Below are 19,607 nucleotides of genomic sequence, written 5' to 3'. Positions count from 1 at the left end.
GCATTTCAAAAGGGAATTAATACTCCCACAAAAAATAACATCCATTGCATTCGCATGATCAAAATTTAGGCATCATTTAGTCTTTGAATGCAACCTCTTTGAGCTCACCTTCAAAGTGGGGGAGCTGTTGATACTTAAATTTTGGCTAACCATTTAATAATCAGTGCATAGAAAATTAGGGATTAATCTCTAACCCCTAAACAAAAATATTAAAATTAGATTGCATAGCATATAGTTTAGAATTATATAGTTTAACTACATTTTTGCATTGGACCGGCGGTGGCAAATGAACTTAAAGTCAATCGCGCAAATCTAGCTTGCATAGTGAGCAGTACTCGGCCAAGCTAGGGAGACAGTCGAAAATTTCAAGGGTAAAAGGGCCCTGGTTGTCTTAATTTAAGCTTAAATTAGCCCAGTAAACTTTAATTAAAGAAAAACCCAAGACAATTCAACCCGTTCAGAAATTAAATAGAAAAAGCCCAAGTTAATGCCATTATATTATAAAAGTCCGGCCAATTAACCTAGGTTTAGATTATAAATATGTCGTTATACCCCTTTGATTGGAAGAGGAGGCAATCAGAAATTTTGATAGCACAAGTGATACACGTGAAGAATTGTGAGAGTAAGAACGAGAACGAGAAAGAGAAAGCAAGGGAGACCGGCCGTGCCCTTCACGGCCGATCGCCCCTTGCCACACCCCCGATTGCTGCTGTCGCAGCCCCGCCTCCTTACGACCAAACTCACGGCCATGAGGCTGCACCTGTGCCCATGCCTGCGCCCGCGTTTCTGCCGCGGTGCCTGGCCCGCCGCTGCTCCTGCCGACGCCGCCACTGCTGCTGTTTCTTTGTCAACGGTGAGCCCGCTACCACTGCTTCCTTTTGTTGCCGATCCGTCTGCTGCCCCGTGACGAGTCACACGCACCACACCATCACTGGCACCATTGCTCCCTCCTCGCGGTCAGACCCGTAGCCGCGAGCCCCTGCTGTGCTACCATTGCCGCTAGGTTGGGTAACTGCGAGCTCCCGCGGCTGCTAAGCCACCCGCCGGCATTCACCACCCACTTGACCGACCCAAATCCGATGCCCCGAGTTGCACCATCATTGTTCTAGTGCCTTGCGAACGTTGTCTGCCGCCGCTGCCTCGGCGAGTCTGCCGCCGCCTCCCTCACGGCCAAACCTATGGCCGTGAGCCGTGACCCTCGTCGATGTCCGGTGTCGTCCCAACAAATCCCGTTGCTATGGTACTTGGTTGAACACAAGCTAACCGCCCAACACCGCCCCCAGTCCGTCCCGGTGTTCCCTATCACAGCCGTGGCCGTAGTATCCCTCCACCGTCATGACAAGTGTTTTTGTTTTGTAGAGTGAGCAGAGCACTACTGCGAGCACCGCCGCCATCGCTGCCACCGATCCACTGCCGTCGGTCACCACGCATTCCGCAATCCCAGCCCGAAGCCGATTTCGAATTTGGAAGATATCTACAAATTAGGTAAGAGTATTATCCAATACCACTTTAAAATTTTAAATTCTCGATTTGGATGATATGTTATCTTTTGTGAATCTTTAGATATATTTTGGTAATGCATGGCATATCCGCAAGATTTTCAAAAGATACCCTAAGTTAGGAAATTCCTAACTTAACAACGTGCTTGGATGACTATCCGATCTCAACCTTGAGATATGATACTCGGCGAGACGAAAAATTGTTATTCTATCCGTAACCACTTGGATACAATAATATATTTTGTTTGTTCCCAAATTTAAACAAATAGCCTTCCATCAATATCCATAATCATATGGATATGATTGCTGGTTTATATCGTTTCCTTAATTCAAAGATGATAAAACAAATCTTGCGAATTGTGTGGATTGAATTTGACCGTGGTGGTTATCTGTTTGTTTGATCTTGTTTCCTCTAGAAGAAAATCCCAAAAAGATTAGTTAGGATTTGAATCAATTTTTTAAGATAAGGATGCATGTTTAGGATAGGTTTAAATAACTTCGTTCGAATAGAATATGATAACCTAGATTTGCTAGAAAGATAGGATAATTTTTCAATTTAAATTAGGATTTAAAGTAATTTATTTCCTAGTTTAGGTTAGAAATTATCCTAATCTTGATGGTTTATTTAAGGTGATTTCTAATTTCGAATTTTCATAAAAAATTACCAAAAAGAAGTCACTTTAGGATAGGTTAAATTATCTTTTCTAGAATAGATTGTATTTTAATTTAGGAAATTTTTTTAATTCCGAATTTTCATTGAAAAACACCAAAAATATGTCATTTGCCCATCATTAGAGTTAGCCCATTTAATCGCATGTCATATAGTTCACATGCTAGGTTTAACTAATCACATGTTATACTTTGTACGTCATGGCACATAAGCTAGTTTTCATTTAATCAAGAGAAAACCCAACAACATACATTGAGTGAATTGCTTGTTAATTAGAAATCATATTAGGATTGTAGCTAATAATAGAGATGCTTACGTTGCTTCGAGGTACGTCATTCTCCCCATCTAGTAATTTATTTATTGCTTTCATTATTGGGTGTTAATTCGGTGGTTTGCACACCCACATGATCACCCCACATGTTAGGAAGTAATAAAATGGATTCAGATTGCCTACTCAAACATTTTCATGAAAAGAAAATGTACCGAAAGGGCGTTAGAGTAATATAGCATAACCAAGTCCCCGTACTCATAATCTCTGGGTTGTAGGAATAAAGTATATCTCCCTATACTTTATTTGGGTTTTTAATCAATCCACTGTAAATAGATTAATGGCGACTCCGAAATGAAAATCATTTGCATGTTAATAACTTAAACTATAAGTCGCGAATTGGTAGGGCTTGGGAGGGCTCAAGTAAGTTTTGGACTTAATAATACATTAGCCTAACCCAACCCATAGGAGGTGAGGTAGCAATATCGGCCTACAATATTGGTTTATTCTTTGTCAAGTTCTTACGAGCACCTTCGTGATTCTATGTTGGGTGGGAGTGAGACTATATCCACAAAGCCAAAGAAAGCAGAGAGATCGAAGAGCGAGACAAAGGTCACGCGAACTAAAGGGGAGGAGTTGGGCTATGTTGTGTGCACTCTCGGACGTTTGATGATGCTCTCTTTGAACTGATTGCGGTGTTGGTGTTTTATTGAAATTTTTTGTTTGTTGGGTGTGAAATTTGGGTGGGGGTAGGGGTGAGCAAGATGGACCGTCCAAACCGGGACCGGACGGGACCGATCGGTTTGGTCCGGCTCTCGGGAATATCGGTCCGGTTCCTAAAAGTGGAACCGGTTTCCGGGCGGTCCGGTTCTCAGTTCTAGGATGGGAACCGGACCGGACCGACCGGACCAGACCGATAAATATATATTTTTCTAATTTTTTCATATATATATTTATTTACTTTTTAAATTTTTTTTTAAAAATAAAAAGCCTAATCTAATTTCCTTTATTTTCTCTTGCCTTTATCAATAAGTGATTGGTCCCATTGGAACCGGACCAGACCGGATCGATGGTCCGGTCCACGGTCCCAAGACTAGCCAGTCTGGTCCCTAGTCCTAGAAACTAGGAACTGTTTCTCCCGATCCAGTTCCCGATTCTTGTCACGCCCCGAACCCCTACGAGCTCGCGACATCCCCTGCTGCGGTCGAAATGATGTGACGTCCCAGGAACATCGCCGACCCAACCCAAACATCAGAGCCACATGCGGAAGCGAATAACAAAACCCCGGACAGAAAGATGACGACGACGGGGTAGACCACCATAACAATCAAACAACATTTTATACAGCCACTGCACCAAATATATGCAAACATTGTATTACAGACATATACAGCAAACCAGCATCCGAAATCACCGTCATAACAAAAGATCAGGGTCTGGTTAACTTAACTTCCCTATCGGATAACCTAAGTTATACAACCCCCAATAAAATGCCCTAGGGAAAAACCTAAGGGTCACCTCCTTCCTTCATATTCCCACTTCGCTTGGTTTGATCCTCCGGAAGACCTCTTAGGCATCGCCTGCAATTCCACTGGGCTCCCTGGGCGACTCCTCAAAACTCCAAAAAGAGGAGGCGGGCCTCCTGGGTCTAAGGCTGGGGGTCTGAAAGTGGCGGTTATACAACCGTGAGACGAATCTCAATAAGTGTACAACCCCAAACCCCACATAAGCACTCACGTACCGCCAGACGAAAACACGCATAACACACAATCTATCAACCAAACTAACAATCACACGCGACCCTACCTGAAATTCCTCATGCACGTCCCTGCACGTTAGTCAACCACACAGCCAGTATGTCACATAAATACATCACAGCCGCGCGCGTGCCCCGATTATAGAGTAAAACCCACTTGGGCACGTCCCATACCATGCCTAGCGGTTTTTACCCCATAATCGAGCGTCACACCACGCGATACAAACACACTCGCACACCAATTCACACCACGCGTCACTTTCTTAATTTCACTCGTCCCACCAATTCTTGCTCATTCTCAACCTTTCCACCACTATCGCGCCCGCGTAAAACGCATCAGGCCAACGGTCTTCTGACCTCGTCAGGCATCGTCACCCCGTCGGGCCGGGCATCGTCACCTCGTCAAGGACGGCATCGTCCCGCGTAAACGTACACACCTCAGGACGGAATCCTACACACACTTTCCTTCTACCGCGCCCGCGTAAAACGCATCAGGCCAACGGTCTTCTGACCACGTCAGGTATCGACACCTCGTCAGGCCGGGCATCGTCACCTCGTCAGGGACGGCATTGTCCCGCGTAAACGTACATGCCTCAGGACGGACCTTTTTCCAATCAATCCTACACATCCGAACCTTCGTTCCACACTCTCTATACGTACCACGCCACCACACAAACACACTGCCAAACATACACACTTCACACACATTTCACATTTACACAACCTCGTCACGCGAACACTACACAAACACCCAAGCTTGGCACGCGAACTCAATGCGCAATCACGCCACCACACCTCACAGCCACACAATCACACATACGAGCTCATTCAAGCATCAAACTACCCGTCAAAATGCCATGATAACACCGAATAATTCTCGAGAGAGAGAAAAATCGAGAATATATAAAATCGGGTCAAAACTGGGCAGTTTACACAGTGACCGAAATCCCAATAAAATAAATAGTAAACGAATTCCAAAAATTCTAAATTTTGGATATGTCATAAAAAACATCTTGATCAACATTTCTAATGAAGAACACGAAATCTGGTTCAATCTGTAACCATGCCTTTTTATCCCTCGAAGTTAGACCAAAATCAGTTTGCTCAAACAAACTGTTTTGTCCTCAAAAAACATTTATTTCAACACCCAAATCACCTTGAAAATATTTGAAATTTTTATATGTTATACCCACAAATGTCCCCAACAATTTTTGTGAAGGAAGTATTTTGAAAATATTCCTGGAAAAATTTATAAAAATTCGAACAGACCCGAAGGTCGGGTGAACAGTAAATCGGGCAGTTTTATTTCGGTCCAAAGATGGATTTCCGAATGGCATCAAATGATTTCCAAAAATTCCAAAATTAAAATATGTTATACTTCAAGATGTTGGGAATAACTTTCATGAAGAAACCTTCCTCAAATTCGGGCCACACAAGTCACAGTAAAAATAACAAAAACCAGCGACGCAGCAGCAACCTAACTGGAAATCAGCCAACACACACCACCGAGCAAACCAGCCACTAAACTCACCCTAAACGGAGCCCTAAACAAGCCTAACAATACCCGAGGTCCTAGGCGACATTTGGGGAGGTCACTTACCTAAGAAAGACGAGACGAACGGGCTGAATGGGTGGCTGAAATGGGCAGAACAGCAGCAGCGGCAGCCATGGTGATGGGAGGAACAAGGATGAAGAGAATGAGAGAGAGAGAGAGAGAGGGGGGGGGGGGGAGGCTGATCGTGAGGGTTCTGGCCAGAATGAGGGGGAGGAGAGAGAGAGAGAGAGGGGTCAGAAATAGTGGGCCTAGGGTGGACACGTGTCGGCGATCCGCAATTTTTCCCAAATTACCCTTGATCCAACGGTCCTCGTTTGTCTTTATCCAATAATTCAAGGGCAAGGTGGTAATTCAATAATTCCAATTTCTTTTTCACTTATTTTAGTCCTCAATTATTGCCCAAAATTGTCCAAAATTCGGAATTCCCAATACCGGGTCCAGGGGCAAAATGGTAATTTTCCGGTCCCGGGGCGAAATTCCAATTTTCGCACATACGGGTTCCATATGGGTGTGGCCAACATAATATGGCGTCGGAATCGTGAAAATAGCTTCTTAAGCCCTCGAAAATCGACTGCAAAGTCCTGGGAATAAAATATTATTATTTTTCACTTCTGAGCCAAAATTCCAATTTTTGACCGAAACAACTCTAAATGCGCGTGGCCACCCCAAAATGACACTAGCCTCGAAAAATAACCTCAAACGACCTCAAAATCCAACATCGGTGTCCACAGGGGCAAAACCGTAATTTTTCCGGCCCCGAACAGAAATCCATTTTTTTGCAGAAATGGGTGGCCCCAAGGTTGGCCAAGCCAAAAACGTCATCGGCCGCTCAAAATTGTCACTTTCAAAATTCTCGATTCCCAGGCCCGAATTCTAAGAAATGACTAAGATTGAACAATCGCGACTTTAGTTTATCTCAGGCTAACGGGTGGCTCATTAGGATTACGCGCTCTCGACCCATGACCGACACTAAGTCAAATCACGTTTAAGTTTGCTCGAGCCAAGGCGACCTCGATCGTCATATAATTGCGAGGGTCTGTCACTAGTGCCCTTTAGACACGATCAATCAAATAGATCGGTTTCGGTTGGCTCAAAACATTCCCTCGTCAATCCATATGGTCGAAAATCGAACCAAGGTCGAGTTCTTTGGTCGTGCGAACTCAATCCCGTAATAGCCTTACCCCTAAGGTTAACATCCCGAGAATGCGCGGATCCCGGGTGAGATCTCACTATAGTGCATTGGTCAAATTCATTTCCTAAATCCCGGGAAAAGGATCGAAAATTCAGACTGTTACAATTCTTGGGTTGGATCGGATTGGACCGGGAGCCGCTCACCCCTAGGTGGGGGGAAGTTTGTGCTGCGCTTGATTATTGTTTAGAGGTAATATTGTTTGAATTATTCCCTGGTGCGACATGATGATGGTGATGGTGATAATTTTGGGATTTGAAGGGCTTGAGTACGAGTACGTACCTGTAAATTTGGTGAAGGGGGAGCAATTCGGTGCAGGCGAGTCCTTTAGCTGTTCCCTCTGTTTTGGTTTTTCCCGTATTATCCTTAGGTGATCGGGTGCTCTGGTCGTGTTTATCGTTTGCTTTATCCTTGGAAGGCCTGCGGTTAAGCCATTCCTACGTTACAATCAGCTTGCATGAACATGTTGGGCACTCTTGAATATGGTCATAATTCCTTATCTGTTGGCTAGGTGATAGGATGGGAAACTTGTCTCAACATGGCTATGTTTTTGAATCCGACTGTATGAAGTAATCCGTCAACTTATGGTTTTCAACATTTGATGTGTTAGTTCTTTCCTCGAGCAGTGGAATATTTATCGCTAAAGGTGGTTGAAGAAAGTCTTACGCAGGGAATCAAATGTCAAGATTACTGAAATACCCCATATAGACTGAGAAGCAATGATGCTGGGTGTGGAGAGTTTGCATAAGACTATAAGGAAATTTTTTTAAGTCTCTAATGTTTTTCTAAATGTTTGTTTTTTGGTTCTCTTTGTTTCCTCTATAGCCGTCCCAATGATCTATCTGTTGGCACCAGTTGCGTTGTCATGTATGACCAGATTTGTCTTTAACTATGTCATAAGTTCCTCCAAGAAAAAGACTTGCTTGCACTTAGTTACCTTTGAGCCGTTTGAGATTGTCATAATCTACCAAGTGAGGGCATGCTGCCAGTTATTTCTCCAGACACGATACTGTGAAAATGTTATTCTATCATATGCCTTACTGCATATTGCCCGCTTTACATCCTTTCTTTCGGGAAATTTATTTTACCTATAGGACAAAGAGAGAGTGTATTATAGCAAGAATAACAAAGACATGTATGTATGTCAGTTACCCGATTGTGACATTCTTTGATTTTCGAAGTACTAGGTAGAAGCAACTTTACCTTTTTGGCTTGGCAGTAGGTAGTCAAGTCCTCCATATTCGAGATGGGAAATGGTTCTTCTCACTGCCGTTTTACTTTTTCAAATGGTAGAGTTCTCAAAGCTTAATCCAATTACTTATGTGCCCGCGTTGGCTGATGGGGACTTTGTACTGACAGACTCATTTACTATCCTAATGGTGAGAATTTGCAACTTTCAATTCCTTCACATATCATATTACTGGGCATAGAGGACTCTTCATCATTTTAGAGACTTTCTCGTGTAGGCTGTGGCGTGTAATGTGTCGTTAATTATGCCTTGCAGTATCTAGAAGAGAGATATCGTCAACACCACCCGCTCTTGCCCAGTGATTTGAAGAAAAGGGCAATCAACAATCAGGTAAAAAGGTTATCAACAATCAGGTACAAAGGTTATTACTTTTGGAGGCTTTTCCTTCTCTTCCATGTCTATCTGTGAAGAATCTAGCAACATTGTAAACGCCTTAATAAGTTTAAAATTGTTCCACTGGCTTTTTGTTGCATGCGGATCTATAAGGTGATTGCCTAGTCAATGACATGCATAAACCTTCTGCCAAAATCTGTTCAGGCATACGACTTTGCCAGAATTTCCAGTTCTAGCATTAAAGGCTGGTCATGAGGGTGACGTCAGCCTCCATCTTTCTCTTTCCCCTCAACAATACACCAAATAATCATTTTTCTAGCTAAAATTTTGCCAAATTTTCTTAAATTACCTAAATTTTGGTTGAACTATATCTATAGCTGCCTTGGGGGTTAGGCCAGAGCCAACAGCTATAAAATTCAGAAAGCGGAACACGGATTCCGGCTCTGTGGTTGGTGACAACTGAGGAATCAATTTGATGGGTGACACTCGACTGAGGTGCAATAGGGAGATGACAGCGAGGTGAAGTACCTATGTATTACGACATATGTCAAGACTGACACACAACAATGATTGGAGAATAAATACATTATTTGTTTTTTCATGCTCACTTTCTATTCTATTTATATGATCTTATGGCTTCTTTTCTATGGCCTAATTCCAAAAAAAAAATATCAATTTTAGGTCGAAAGACAATTCTGATCCAAAATTTTTTTTGTCTCATGAAAAAATACCAACTTTAGGTCAAGGGACAATTCTGGCTTGAACTTTTTTTTTCCCGTAAAAAAGCATCAACTTTAGGTCGAGTGACAATTCTGGGCCCACTTTTTGTTTTTGTCTCGTAAAAAATCACCAATTTTCACCATGATCCCAAATCTGGTCCCCCGTTGACTTTTTGTTTGAAGTCACCCTTGTTTGAGAAAAAAAGGTTATGGTGGTGAGCTTGGCGAATCTCGTCCATGGCGTCTGTCGACAAGTGGTGGTCAGCTTCAGATTACGTCTAGCTAGAGAGATTCAATCTTGAGATATTTTTTACTTACCGGTGAAGTGAAGGAAACGAATAGTTTCACCGTTATTCTTTAAGCTATGACTTAAAGAATAAGACAATGAATATTGCTTTAAATCCAGTCAACAACCTATGTTGATTTATTGCTAAGGTGGAATAGTCAAATTAAATAATCAATGGTTCTAAGTCAATGGGGGTCACATTTGGGATTTAAGTGAAAATTGATGCTTTTTTACGAGACAAAAAAAAAGTTGGGGCCAAAATTGTCACTTAACCTAAAGTTTGTGCTTTTTTATAGGACAAAAAAAAGGTCGGGCTAGAATTGTCCCTCGACCTAAAATTGATGCTTTTTTTTTGGAATTAACCCCTTTTCTGTTGAGTAACTTGGTCTTTATTGTTTAGGCTGCAAATATTGTTTCTTCAAGCATACAACCACTTCAAAATCTCTATGTTTTGGTAAATATCTAAGGAAGTTAATTGTTCCTTTTAGTAGCTACGTTCAATATACGGGAATCTGACTTAACAACTTTTGCATCATAGAAATGTTAACACATAAATTTTACTTACCCAATTAAAATTTATTTCACGAAATTTAGTGGTTAAATTTTTAACTTCAAAACAAAAATATTTTCATTCAATTGCATGTCATACAAGCATTCGGTGCATTTTGCATTATTAGAATATATTTTCTTAAATTTCTTTAAAAAAAAAGGGGAAGGAAAAAAATTTGGATTGGGCCGGGTTAAAGCCGAGTCAACCTGGCCCTCTGTTTCTTGTCCCCCGAGCCTAGCCTGCCTCTCCTCTTTTTTTTTCTTTCTCCCACGCGAGCTGGGCAGCCTAGCCTGTCCCCCTCTTTCCCTTTCGACTGGTCCGGCTCTCTCTCTCTCTCTTCCCCTCTCCCTCTCTTTCCTCACGCTTTCCTTCCCATGCGTTGAACGTCGGTCAGTTGGGTGGCGGCTGAGACATTCAGCCCAAGCAAGATGGCCAGAAAGTATATAGTAGAGCAGAGTAGGCGGAGCCGGTAGCTGTCGACAGGCTATAAAAGCCATGGAGAGGAGAAAGAGAGAGAGAGAATGGTGGGCAATTTTACAAAGAAAAACATAGAGAAAAAAAGGGATTGAAACCAGAGAGAACCGAGTGCAAAAGAGCAAGGTTTAAGAGTTTGTAGGTCATGAAAGGGAGCCAGCTAGCTTCACCATCGCCAGCAAGCTGGTCGAAGAACCCCCAGATGCGACTCGACCCGTAAAACTTCTCGATCCCTCTGTTTTCCCCTATTTTTGCATGTAGTGTGGCTGAGACTTGCACCGGCCGTTTCGTGTGATTCTTGGCCCATATCGCCTCTGCTCTTGGTCTAGACGTCGCCACCGAAGGTGAGTCCTGTCCATCAAAGCAGGCCTAGGGCCCTAAACAGGTCAATGACCCTCTTTTTTGGTTATGAGCGCCAGGTGCTCGACCAAATGCCTAAGTGAATTGTTTTCAAGTAGGGTCTCGGCCGGTGATCTTCAAGTCGGTCGGGGATTCATGAGGCTGTCATCGGTTGTGTGGTGGTTGAGTGAGGCCAAGGAAGGCCAAAAGTTGGCCTGGGTCCGCCAGCCAAGTCCCAATCGACGTTTGGGCCCAAAGGTGCCCCGGTCGAGGCTCAACCGATGACTTCTTTGGCCGGCCATCAAACAATCGGCTAGGCAAAAACCTCCTCAGCTCGAGGTGCTAAGGAGGATGAGACTTTTGGCCGGGCGAAATTGCCGGCAAAACCCGGAATTTGCCTGGTCGGCGTTCTCGCCTGTCTAAGACATGGGAGAGCAGGCCCAAAAAAACTGGCCTGCAGTCCTAGTCAGACTGATCTGCAGGCCAGCCCAAACGGTTCAACCCCTTTTGGCCTAACCTTTTTTATTTGTATCCATTGAACCGGACCCTGAACGTGTCTAGTTCGACGGGGAACTCGGGTCACTGAACCGGGTCAACCAATTCAAATTGGGTTTACAGATTCGGGTCGGTTCTGATCGAATCCAAATCTGATAACCCGACTCATATCTGATTATTTTATTATTTTAATAATATAATTTTAAATTTTAAAAAAAATTAGGAAATAGCTGAAATAGTCAGATTTTGAGTTTTTTTTTTTAAATGTGAAAATCTTTCAAAAAGAAATTTTTTAAATAAACCTTTAGGGCTATACCTTAAGATTCTAAATGTCCTAAAAATCGATGTTGTGTTGTTAGTTGTGCAATTTATTTTGATCATTATGTAATTGTATGATTTCAATATGTTAAATGTCGTCCTCTTAGTTAGGATTAGAACCCTAAAATTGCATATGCACTTTGGTTGTTACTTTAATGATTGTACACCCGCATGTTCATCTCATATGGTAGTGGATAGACTTTGAAATCAATCCAAACAGCTTGAAAAAAAAATGTTTTCAAAACTAAATAGGATGAAGTTACCGAAAGGATATTAATTATCTAACTAGTGTAACAAAATCTCCTGACTCATTTGAATTTTTTGTTCGTAAGAGTAAAACGATTCTTTCGTCGCCTCACTTGGATTTCTAATCGACCTATCCTAAATTGATTAGTGATGACTCCTAGATAAAATCAATTCGCATGTTAATAACTTAAATTATAAATCGTAAATTGATATAGATTTGAGAGAACCCAAGTTAAGTCCTTAAATTTAGCTCTGTTGAGCTCCTTTGCCTTTTCCTTCTGCTTCTACTTCTTCTTCTTCTTTTTCTTTTCCTTCTCCTCCTTCTCCTGCTTTTGCTTATCCTCCTGCTTCTGCTTCTTCTTCTGTTGGTCCTCCTCCTCCTTCTCCTCCTCCTGCTTCTTCTCCTTCTCCTGCTCCTGCTCCTCCTTCCTCTTATTCTTCTTCTTCTTCTTCTCCTTCTTCTTTTGCTTCTCCTTCTCCTTCTCTTGCTTCTCCTGCTCCTTCTCCTTCTTCTGCTCCTTCTTCTTCTCCTCCTCCTCCTTCGTCTTCTTCTTCTGCTTTTGCTTCTTCTTCTTCTTTTTGATAGCACGATTGTATGTGCACAAGTTGTGATTCTTGTTCTTCGTTTCCTTTTTGATAGCATGATTGTATGTGCACAAGTTGTGAAGGTTAGATAGATGATAGCTTTCCCTTGAGCGGATGCTTTGCTTATTTTTGGTTGATTTTCCTTCTGCATGTTCGGAGTGGTTAAATTTAGAAGCAATTTAATTGTGAAATAGTTTAGTATAGAAAAAATAATTATACTCAAGAGGAGGGAACCTCCTAGTTGCAATTATCATGAACTGACTGTTGGAAGAAGAAAGCCCCATACCATAATTATACCCACATGAAGCACATGTGACTCCGCACGTTTGTGACAGAATCACGAACTGACTGTTGGAACAAGAAAGCCCCATACTGTATCACTACTAATAACTTTAGTAAGCTCGTTTTGAGAAAAGACACTTCTATGAGCTTCTCTGTCTTCTGACCACAGTATAGGTTGGTGCTCAGTTCTTGAGGATTAGCTGTTTATGCTGCAAATTGTCTGAAGTCAAAAGTTCTTTCGGTCCTTAAAGGAATATGGGTCCAACATCTAGGTTCATTATACCTGATTAATGAAAGATAGATCGTATGCTATGCTGATGTCTGTTCAACTCCAATGGAGAGCCAGCATCCCCAGTCTGCAGACTAAAATGCTTGCCATCTTGTTTTATTTGATTGTTGGAAGTGATCGAATAAATCATGTGCAGGCCGATGTTTTCCTGGCACCCAAGATTTATGGGGCAGTCAAGAGGTTCAATATTGACATGGTAATTCTCTTGCCTAAGCATGCATAGTTCATATCATATGGAGTTCGGAATTAAATTTCATATCATATGGACTTTCTTGTGTAGGTTGTGGCCTGTAATGTATCGTTTATGCCTTGCAGTATCTAGAAGAGAGATATCCTCAGCACCACCCACTGTTACCTGATTTGAAGAAAAGGGCAATCAACTACCAGGTAAAAAGGTTATTACTTTTGGAGGCTTTTCCTTCTCTTCCATGTCTATCTGTGAAGAATCAAGCAACATCGCAAATGCCTTAATAAGTTTTAAATTGTTCCACTGGCTTTTTGTTGCATATGGATCTATAAGGTGATTGCCTAGTCAATGACATGCATAAACCTTCTGTCAAAATCTGTTCAGGCATATGATTTTGCCAGAACTTCCAGTTCCAACATTAAAGGCTAGTCGTGGGGGTGACGTCAGTCTATTTCTCTCTCTTTCCCCTCAACAATACACCAAATCATCATTTTTCTGCTAAAATTTTGCCAAATGTCCTTATATTACCTAAATTTTGGTTGAACTATATCTGTAACTGCCTTGGGGGTTAGGCCAGAGCCAACAACTATAAAATTCAGAGAGCGGGACAAGGATTCTGGCTCTGTGGGCGGTGACAACTGAGGAATCAATTTGATGGTCAACACTAGGCCGAGGTGCAATAGGAAGATGACAGGGAGGTGAAGTACCTATATATTACGACATATGTCAAGACTGACAAACAGCAATGATTGGAGAATAAATACATGATGTGTTTTTTCATGTTGACTTTCTATTCTATTTATATAATCTTATGGCTTCTTTTCTGTTGAGTAACTTGGTCTTTATTGTTTAGGCTGCAAATATTGTTTCTTCAACATACAACCTCTTCAAAATCTCTATGTTCTGGTAAATATCTGAGGGAGTTAATTGTTCCTCTCAGTAGCTGCTTTCAATATACGGGAATGTGACTAATTGTTGCATCACGGAAATGTTGACACCTAAATTTTACTTACCCAATTAAAATTTATTGCACAAAATTTATTGGTTAAATTTTTAACCTCTTAACAAAAATATTTTCATTCAATTGCATGGCATATAGGGATTAGGTGCATTTTGCATTATTAGAATATATTTTTCTTAAATTTCTTTTAAAAAAGAGAGAAGAAAAAAATATTCGGATCAGGCCGAGTCAGAGGTGGGTCAACCCAGCCCTCTCCTTCTTTTCCCCCCGGACCCAGCCCGCCTCTACTCTTTCTTTTCTTTCTCCTGCGCGAGCAAGGCTTGGCCCAGCCCGTACCCCTCTTTCCCTTCAACCGGCTCGGCTCTCTCTCTCTCTCTCTCTCTCTCTCTCTCTCTTCCCCTCTCCCTCTTTTTCCTCGCGCTTTCCTTCACGTGCGTTGAACGTCAGTGAGCTGGGCAGCGACTAAGACGTTCAGCCCAAGCAAGATGGCCAAAAAGTCTATAGCAGAGCTGGCGGAGCAAGTAGCCGCCGGCCGGCTATCAAAGCCATGGAGAGGATAGAGAGAATGGTGGGCAATTTAACAAAGAAAAACATAGAGAAAAAAAAAGGATTGAAACCAGAGAGAACCGAGTGCAAAACCATTTTGCAGAATACGAAATGGAGCCAGTGAGCCTCGCCGTAGCTAGCAAGCCGGTTAGAGACCCCCCAAACACGACTCGACTGGTAAAACTTCTTGGTCCCTCTGTTTTCCCCTGTTTTTATGTACAGTGTGACCGAAACTTGCACTGGCCGTTTCGTGCTATTGCTGGCCCATACCGACTCTACTCTCGGCCTAGATGTCACCGCTGAAGACGAGTCATGGCCGTCAAAGTAGGCTGGGGCCCCTAAATAGGTCGAGGACTCTCTTTTTTTATTACGAGCACCAGGTGCTCGACCAAATGCCTAAGTGAAGTGTTTTTGAGTAGGGTTTCGGCTGGCGATCTCCATGTCGGTGGGCGATTCGTGAGGTTGTCGGTGGCCGTGTGGTGGTTGAGTGAGGCCAAGGAAGGCCAAAAGTTGGCTTGGGTTCGCCGGCCAAACCTTGATTGACGTTTGGACCCAAAGAGGCCCCGGTCAAGGCTCAGCCGGCGACTACTTTGGCCGGCCATCAGACGATAGACTAGGTAGAAACCTCCTCAGGAGCTAAGGAGGGTGAGACTTTGGGTTGATCGAAATTGCCGGCAAAACGATGGAATTTGCCCAGCCGGCCTTCTCACCTGTCTATGACACACGAGAACTGGCCCAAAAAAAAACTGGCCTACAATCCTGGTCGGACCGGTCTGCAGGCCTAGCCTGAATGGTCCGGTCCCTTTTGGGCCGGCCTTTTCTGTCTGTATCCATTGAACTGGACCCCAACCAGGCTTGGTCCGATGGGGAACTCGGGTCACTGACTCAGGTCAGCCAATTCGGATCAGGTTCGCGGATCCGGGTTGGTTTTGACTGAACCCGGATATGATGACCCGACCCGGATATGATTATTTTATTAATTTAATAATATTTTTAATATATATATATTTTTTAAAAAATTAGGAAATAGCGAAAATAGTCAAATTTTGAGTATATTTTTTAAATGTGAAAATATTTCATAAAAGAAATTTTTTAAACAAGTCTTTAGGGCTATACCTTAGGGTTCTAAATGTCCTAAAAATCGATGTCATGTTGTTATTTGTGCAATTTATTTTGATCATTATGTAATTATATGATTCCAATATCTTGAATGTTGTCCTCTTAGTTAGGATTAGAACCCTAAAACTGCATATGCACTTTGGTTGTTACTTTAATCATTGTACATCCAGTCTACTTCACATGTTAGTGGATAGGCTTTGAAATCAATCCAAACAGCTTGAAAAAAAAAAGTTTTCAAAACTGAATAAGATGAAGGTATCAAAAAGGCATTAGTTATTTAACTAGTGTAATCAAATCTCCGGACTCATTTGAATCTTTGGTTCGTAGGAGTGAGGCGATTTTCCCGTCGCCTCACTTGGGTTTTTAATCGACCTTCCCTAAAGTGATTAGTGGTGACTCCTAGATAAAATTAATTTACATGTTAATAACTTGAATCTTAAGTTGTGAATTGATATGAGCTTGGGAGAAGCCCGAGTTAAGTCCTTAGGTTTAGACTTAGCAATCTATTAACCTCTTATCCACACCCTTGGCCCTTGAGGGCCGCTTGCGAGGAGGTTGCGACAAGAAATTTCTTGAGGAGAAAGTTGGTCCCAGTGAGCCGCTTGCTTGGGTTCAATTTCACATTGGAAGAGGCTTTTCAGGTACATTTTAGCATTATTGATAATTCTGTTCGGCTCCTTTGCTTTTTCCCCTTCTTCTTCTTCTTCTTTTTCTTTTGTTTTCCTTTCTGATAGCATGATTGTATGTGCACAAGTTGTGAAGGTCAGATAGGTGATAGCTCTCCCTTGAGCAGATGCTTTGCTGATTTTTGGTTGATTTTCCTTCTGCATATTCGGAGTGGTTAAATTTAGAAGCAATTTAATTGTGAAATAGTTTAGTATAGAAAAAATAATTATACTCAAGGGGAGGGAACCTCCTAGTTGCAATTATCTACACCTTATAAAATGAGACCATGGCCACAATTCCTTGAACAAAAAGTCAGGCTTGTCTAGATGTGTGACTTCCCTTAACTGGAGAAGAGATTTGCTGGCCTCAATTTAAGATTGTGTTTCATGAATATATCAAATTGAGAGTGATCAGTCCTGTCTGATAGTGGTGAGAATCCAGTGCTTAGTCCTGTTAAATATGAGAACCCCTTTCAGGGGAAGTACCGCAGTCTAAATTTGTCTGAGGACTAATTCAAGCTTGCTCTTGTTACTTGAACTTGCCTTTGCGTAGGAATGAACAGAAGAATAAGTTCTACACGGTATTATTAACATTTGACAAGAAACTTCCCTAAGTGATACTTGGTTAGGCTAATTCTCTGCTGAATCCTGTTCAATACATATTCCTCTTTCTGTAAGAACACCAGATTCCAACTATAATTATAGGCTCCTACTGGTGTAGCATGTAATGCAGCTTAATCTAGGTTAGATTCCCATGGTTTTTCCTACATCACACTGTGCTCAGTGTGCAGTCCATTTTCTTCACCCTTCATTTCCAAAACCATTATTGGATAATTGATTATTGTAATGTGTAATTGTGGTCCCTTACTAGTATAGCATGAAGTGAAGCTAAATCTAGGGTTGCTATTGCTATAATATTTCCCATGTGATTGTGCTGTACGCTTTTTCTTCACTGTTCATGTCAAAGGCCATTTCTGATTCTTCTAAGCAAAGAGTCTGAAAGTCCATTTGGTTTAGTTGTCGCCGTACTGTGATATATTGCAAAACCTATGTCTGGAAACATCGTGTGTTTAAATTTGCAACACCTGGAAATTGGGTGAAACTGCAACTGTTGGGTGTTGCAGCTGTGAAGTGTTGCCTTACACCGCAGAAAAGCTGAAGCACCTCCTTTCAAAGTGGTAACTACTGGACATAGCTATACTGCGTTTGGTAGTCCGGATTTCTAAACGGGATAGGACTGGATAGGATAGGATAAAAAATCCTAGGATTTCTTCATATCCTGTCCACTGTTTGGTGGACTATGGATTTAAAGTCGGATAGGATAATTTTTATTTTTATTTTTGCTATTCACGGGTCCGGAGGAGTCGGTGAAGGAAAAAAAGCCGAGAAATTTTTTTGGTGAAAATGCACAAGGTGTGGGGATGAAGATGACGGCGAGTGGAGCATAGGGTTTTTGGAAAAATAGGCATTAGAAATCCTATCCGGGTCTATCCCACCCCGGATTTTTTTATCCGGGCTATATCCGGTCTATATCCGACCTTATCCTATCATGGACCACCGCCAAACACAGGATAGAATAAAACATATCCTATCCTGGCTTTTATACGGTCGACCAAACGCAGATGAGTTTATTCAGTTCATTCTTTCTAGCTTCATTTGCTCGGGATTTTTCTTCTTTATTCCAATTTATGGTGAAGCATAACAGTTCTGATTGTTTTTAGCTGGTTTATCATGACTAGATATCTTTTGGGTGCTGAGTTTGCTTCATGCTCAAATGACATTGTACTGGACAAAATTTCTTGGATTCTTGATTGTGCTCGTTTTATTCTGTTAAAATAATGGATGAAAAAATTCAACTTTTAGAGGGGTAAAACGCATGCTTACATGTTCAGCACTTGAGAAGGTATTAGCGGACCATGCTGGAAAATATGCCGCGGGAGAAGAAGTTTGTCTGGTTTGATTTCTGGCTCTATCTCTTTGCTGAAAGCTTCCATCTTTTATTCCATCTTGTTTGTTTTCTATTCTCTGTCATGGTCAAATTTTCATAGCTGTTCACAGATCCATTATGCCTGTTCCTACTCTCTCTTTCTAGTGCACCATTAGGTTGATGTTAGGCAAATTGACACATCATGAAGCACATGTGACTCCGCACGTTTGTGACAGAATCACGAACTGACTGTTGGAACAAGAAAGCCCCATACTGTATCACTACTAATGTTAACTTTAGTAAGCTCGTTTTGAGAAAAGACACTTTTATGAGCTTCTCTGTCTTCTGACCACAACATAGTTTGGTGCTCAGATCTTGAGGATTAGCTGTTTATGCTGCAAATTGTCTGAACTCAAAAGTTCTTCCGGTCCTTAAAGGAATATGGGTCAAACATCTAGAAAGAGAATCAGTATAATTAATGAAAGATAGATAGTATGCTATGCTAATGTCTGTTTAACTCCTATGGAGAGCCAGGATCCCCAGTCTGTAGACTAAAAAGCTTGCCATCGTGTTTTATTTGTTATCGTTGGACGTGATCGAATAAGTAATGTGTAGGCCGATGTTTTCCTTGCACCCAAGATTTATGCGGCAGTCAAGAGGTTCAATATTGACATGGTAATTCTCTTGCCTAAGCATGCATAGTTCATATCATATGGAGTTCGGAATTAAATTTCTTTTTAAGTTACTCTTCTACAACAAACTTTAAATCAAGAGTGGCACTCGGGATTCGTAATGGTGCAGGACCATTATCTGTAATTTCACATTTGCTGGATAACAGAAGGTGCCCATAAACTGCACATGGATTAAATAAATCATTCCGAACACCATTTATACATGATTGACCGGGAAAAAAAAGAAAAAAACTCCATTTGCAAATGGTTGCTCAAATTTCATTAGGGCTCTTGCCAAACAATGAAAATTTCTGTTATTTTGTTTTCAGAATCAGTTTGAAAACATAAATTTGTTTATTAAATTTTTTTGTTCCCGGGCACAAATTTGCAAAAAATTATTCCCAGAATCAGTTTTGGAACAGAATCAAG

General features: G+C 41.7%; 1 protein-coding gene across 1 annotated transcript; it reads left to right on the top strand.

The window, feature by feature from the left end:
* Positions 1-540: 540 nt before the first annotated feature.
* LOC115692577 (glutathione S-transferase zeta class-like) lies at positions 541-19,405 on the top strand. Its single transcript, XM_056305779.1, has 6 exons — positions 541-853; positions 8,231-8,316; positions 8,442-8,516; positions 9,925-9,978; positions 16,481-16,556; positions 18,473-19,405. Exons 1-6 carry the CDS (start codon positions 541-543, stop codon positions 18,538-18,540), a joined length of 672 nt encoding a protein of 223 aa, XP_056161754.1. The 3' UTR covers positions 18,541-19,405.
* Positions 19,406-19,607: the final 202 nt, after the last annotated feature.

Source organism: Syzygium oleosum, unplaced genomic scaffold, assembly GCF_021117445.2.
Source record: "Syzygium oleosum isolate NSW1041296 unplaced genomic scaffold, Sole_v2.1 Sole_v2.39, whole genome shotgun sequence".
Taxonomy (NCBI): Eukaryota; Viridiplantae; Streptophyta; class Magnoliopsida; order Myrtales; family Myrtaceae; genus Syzygium; species Syzygium oleosum.
This window is presented reverse-complemented; position numbering and strand designations above follow the sequence as displayed.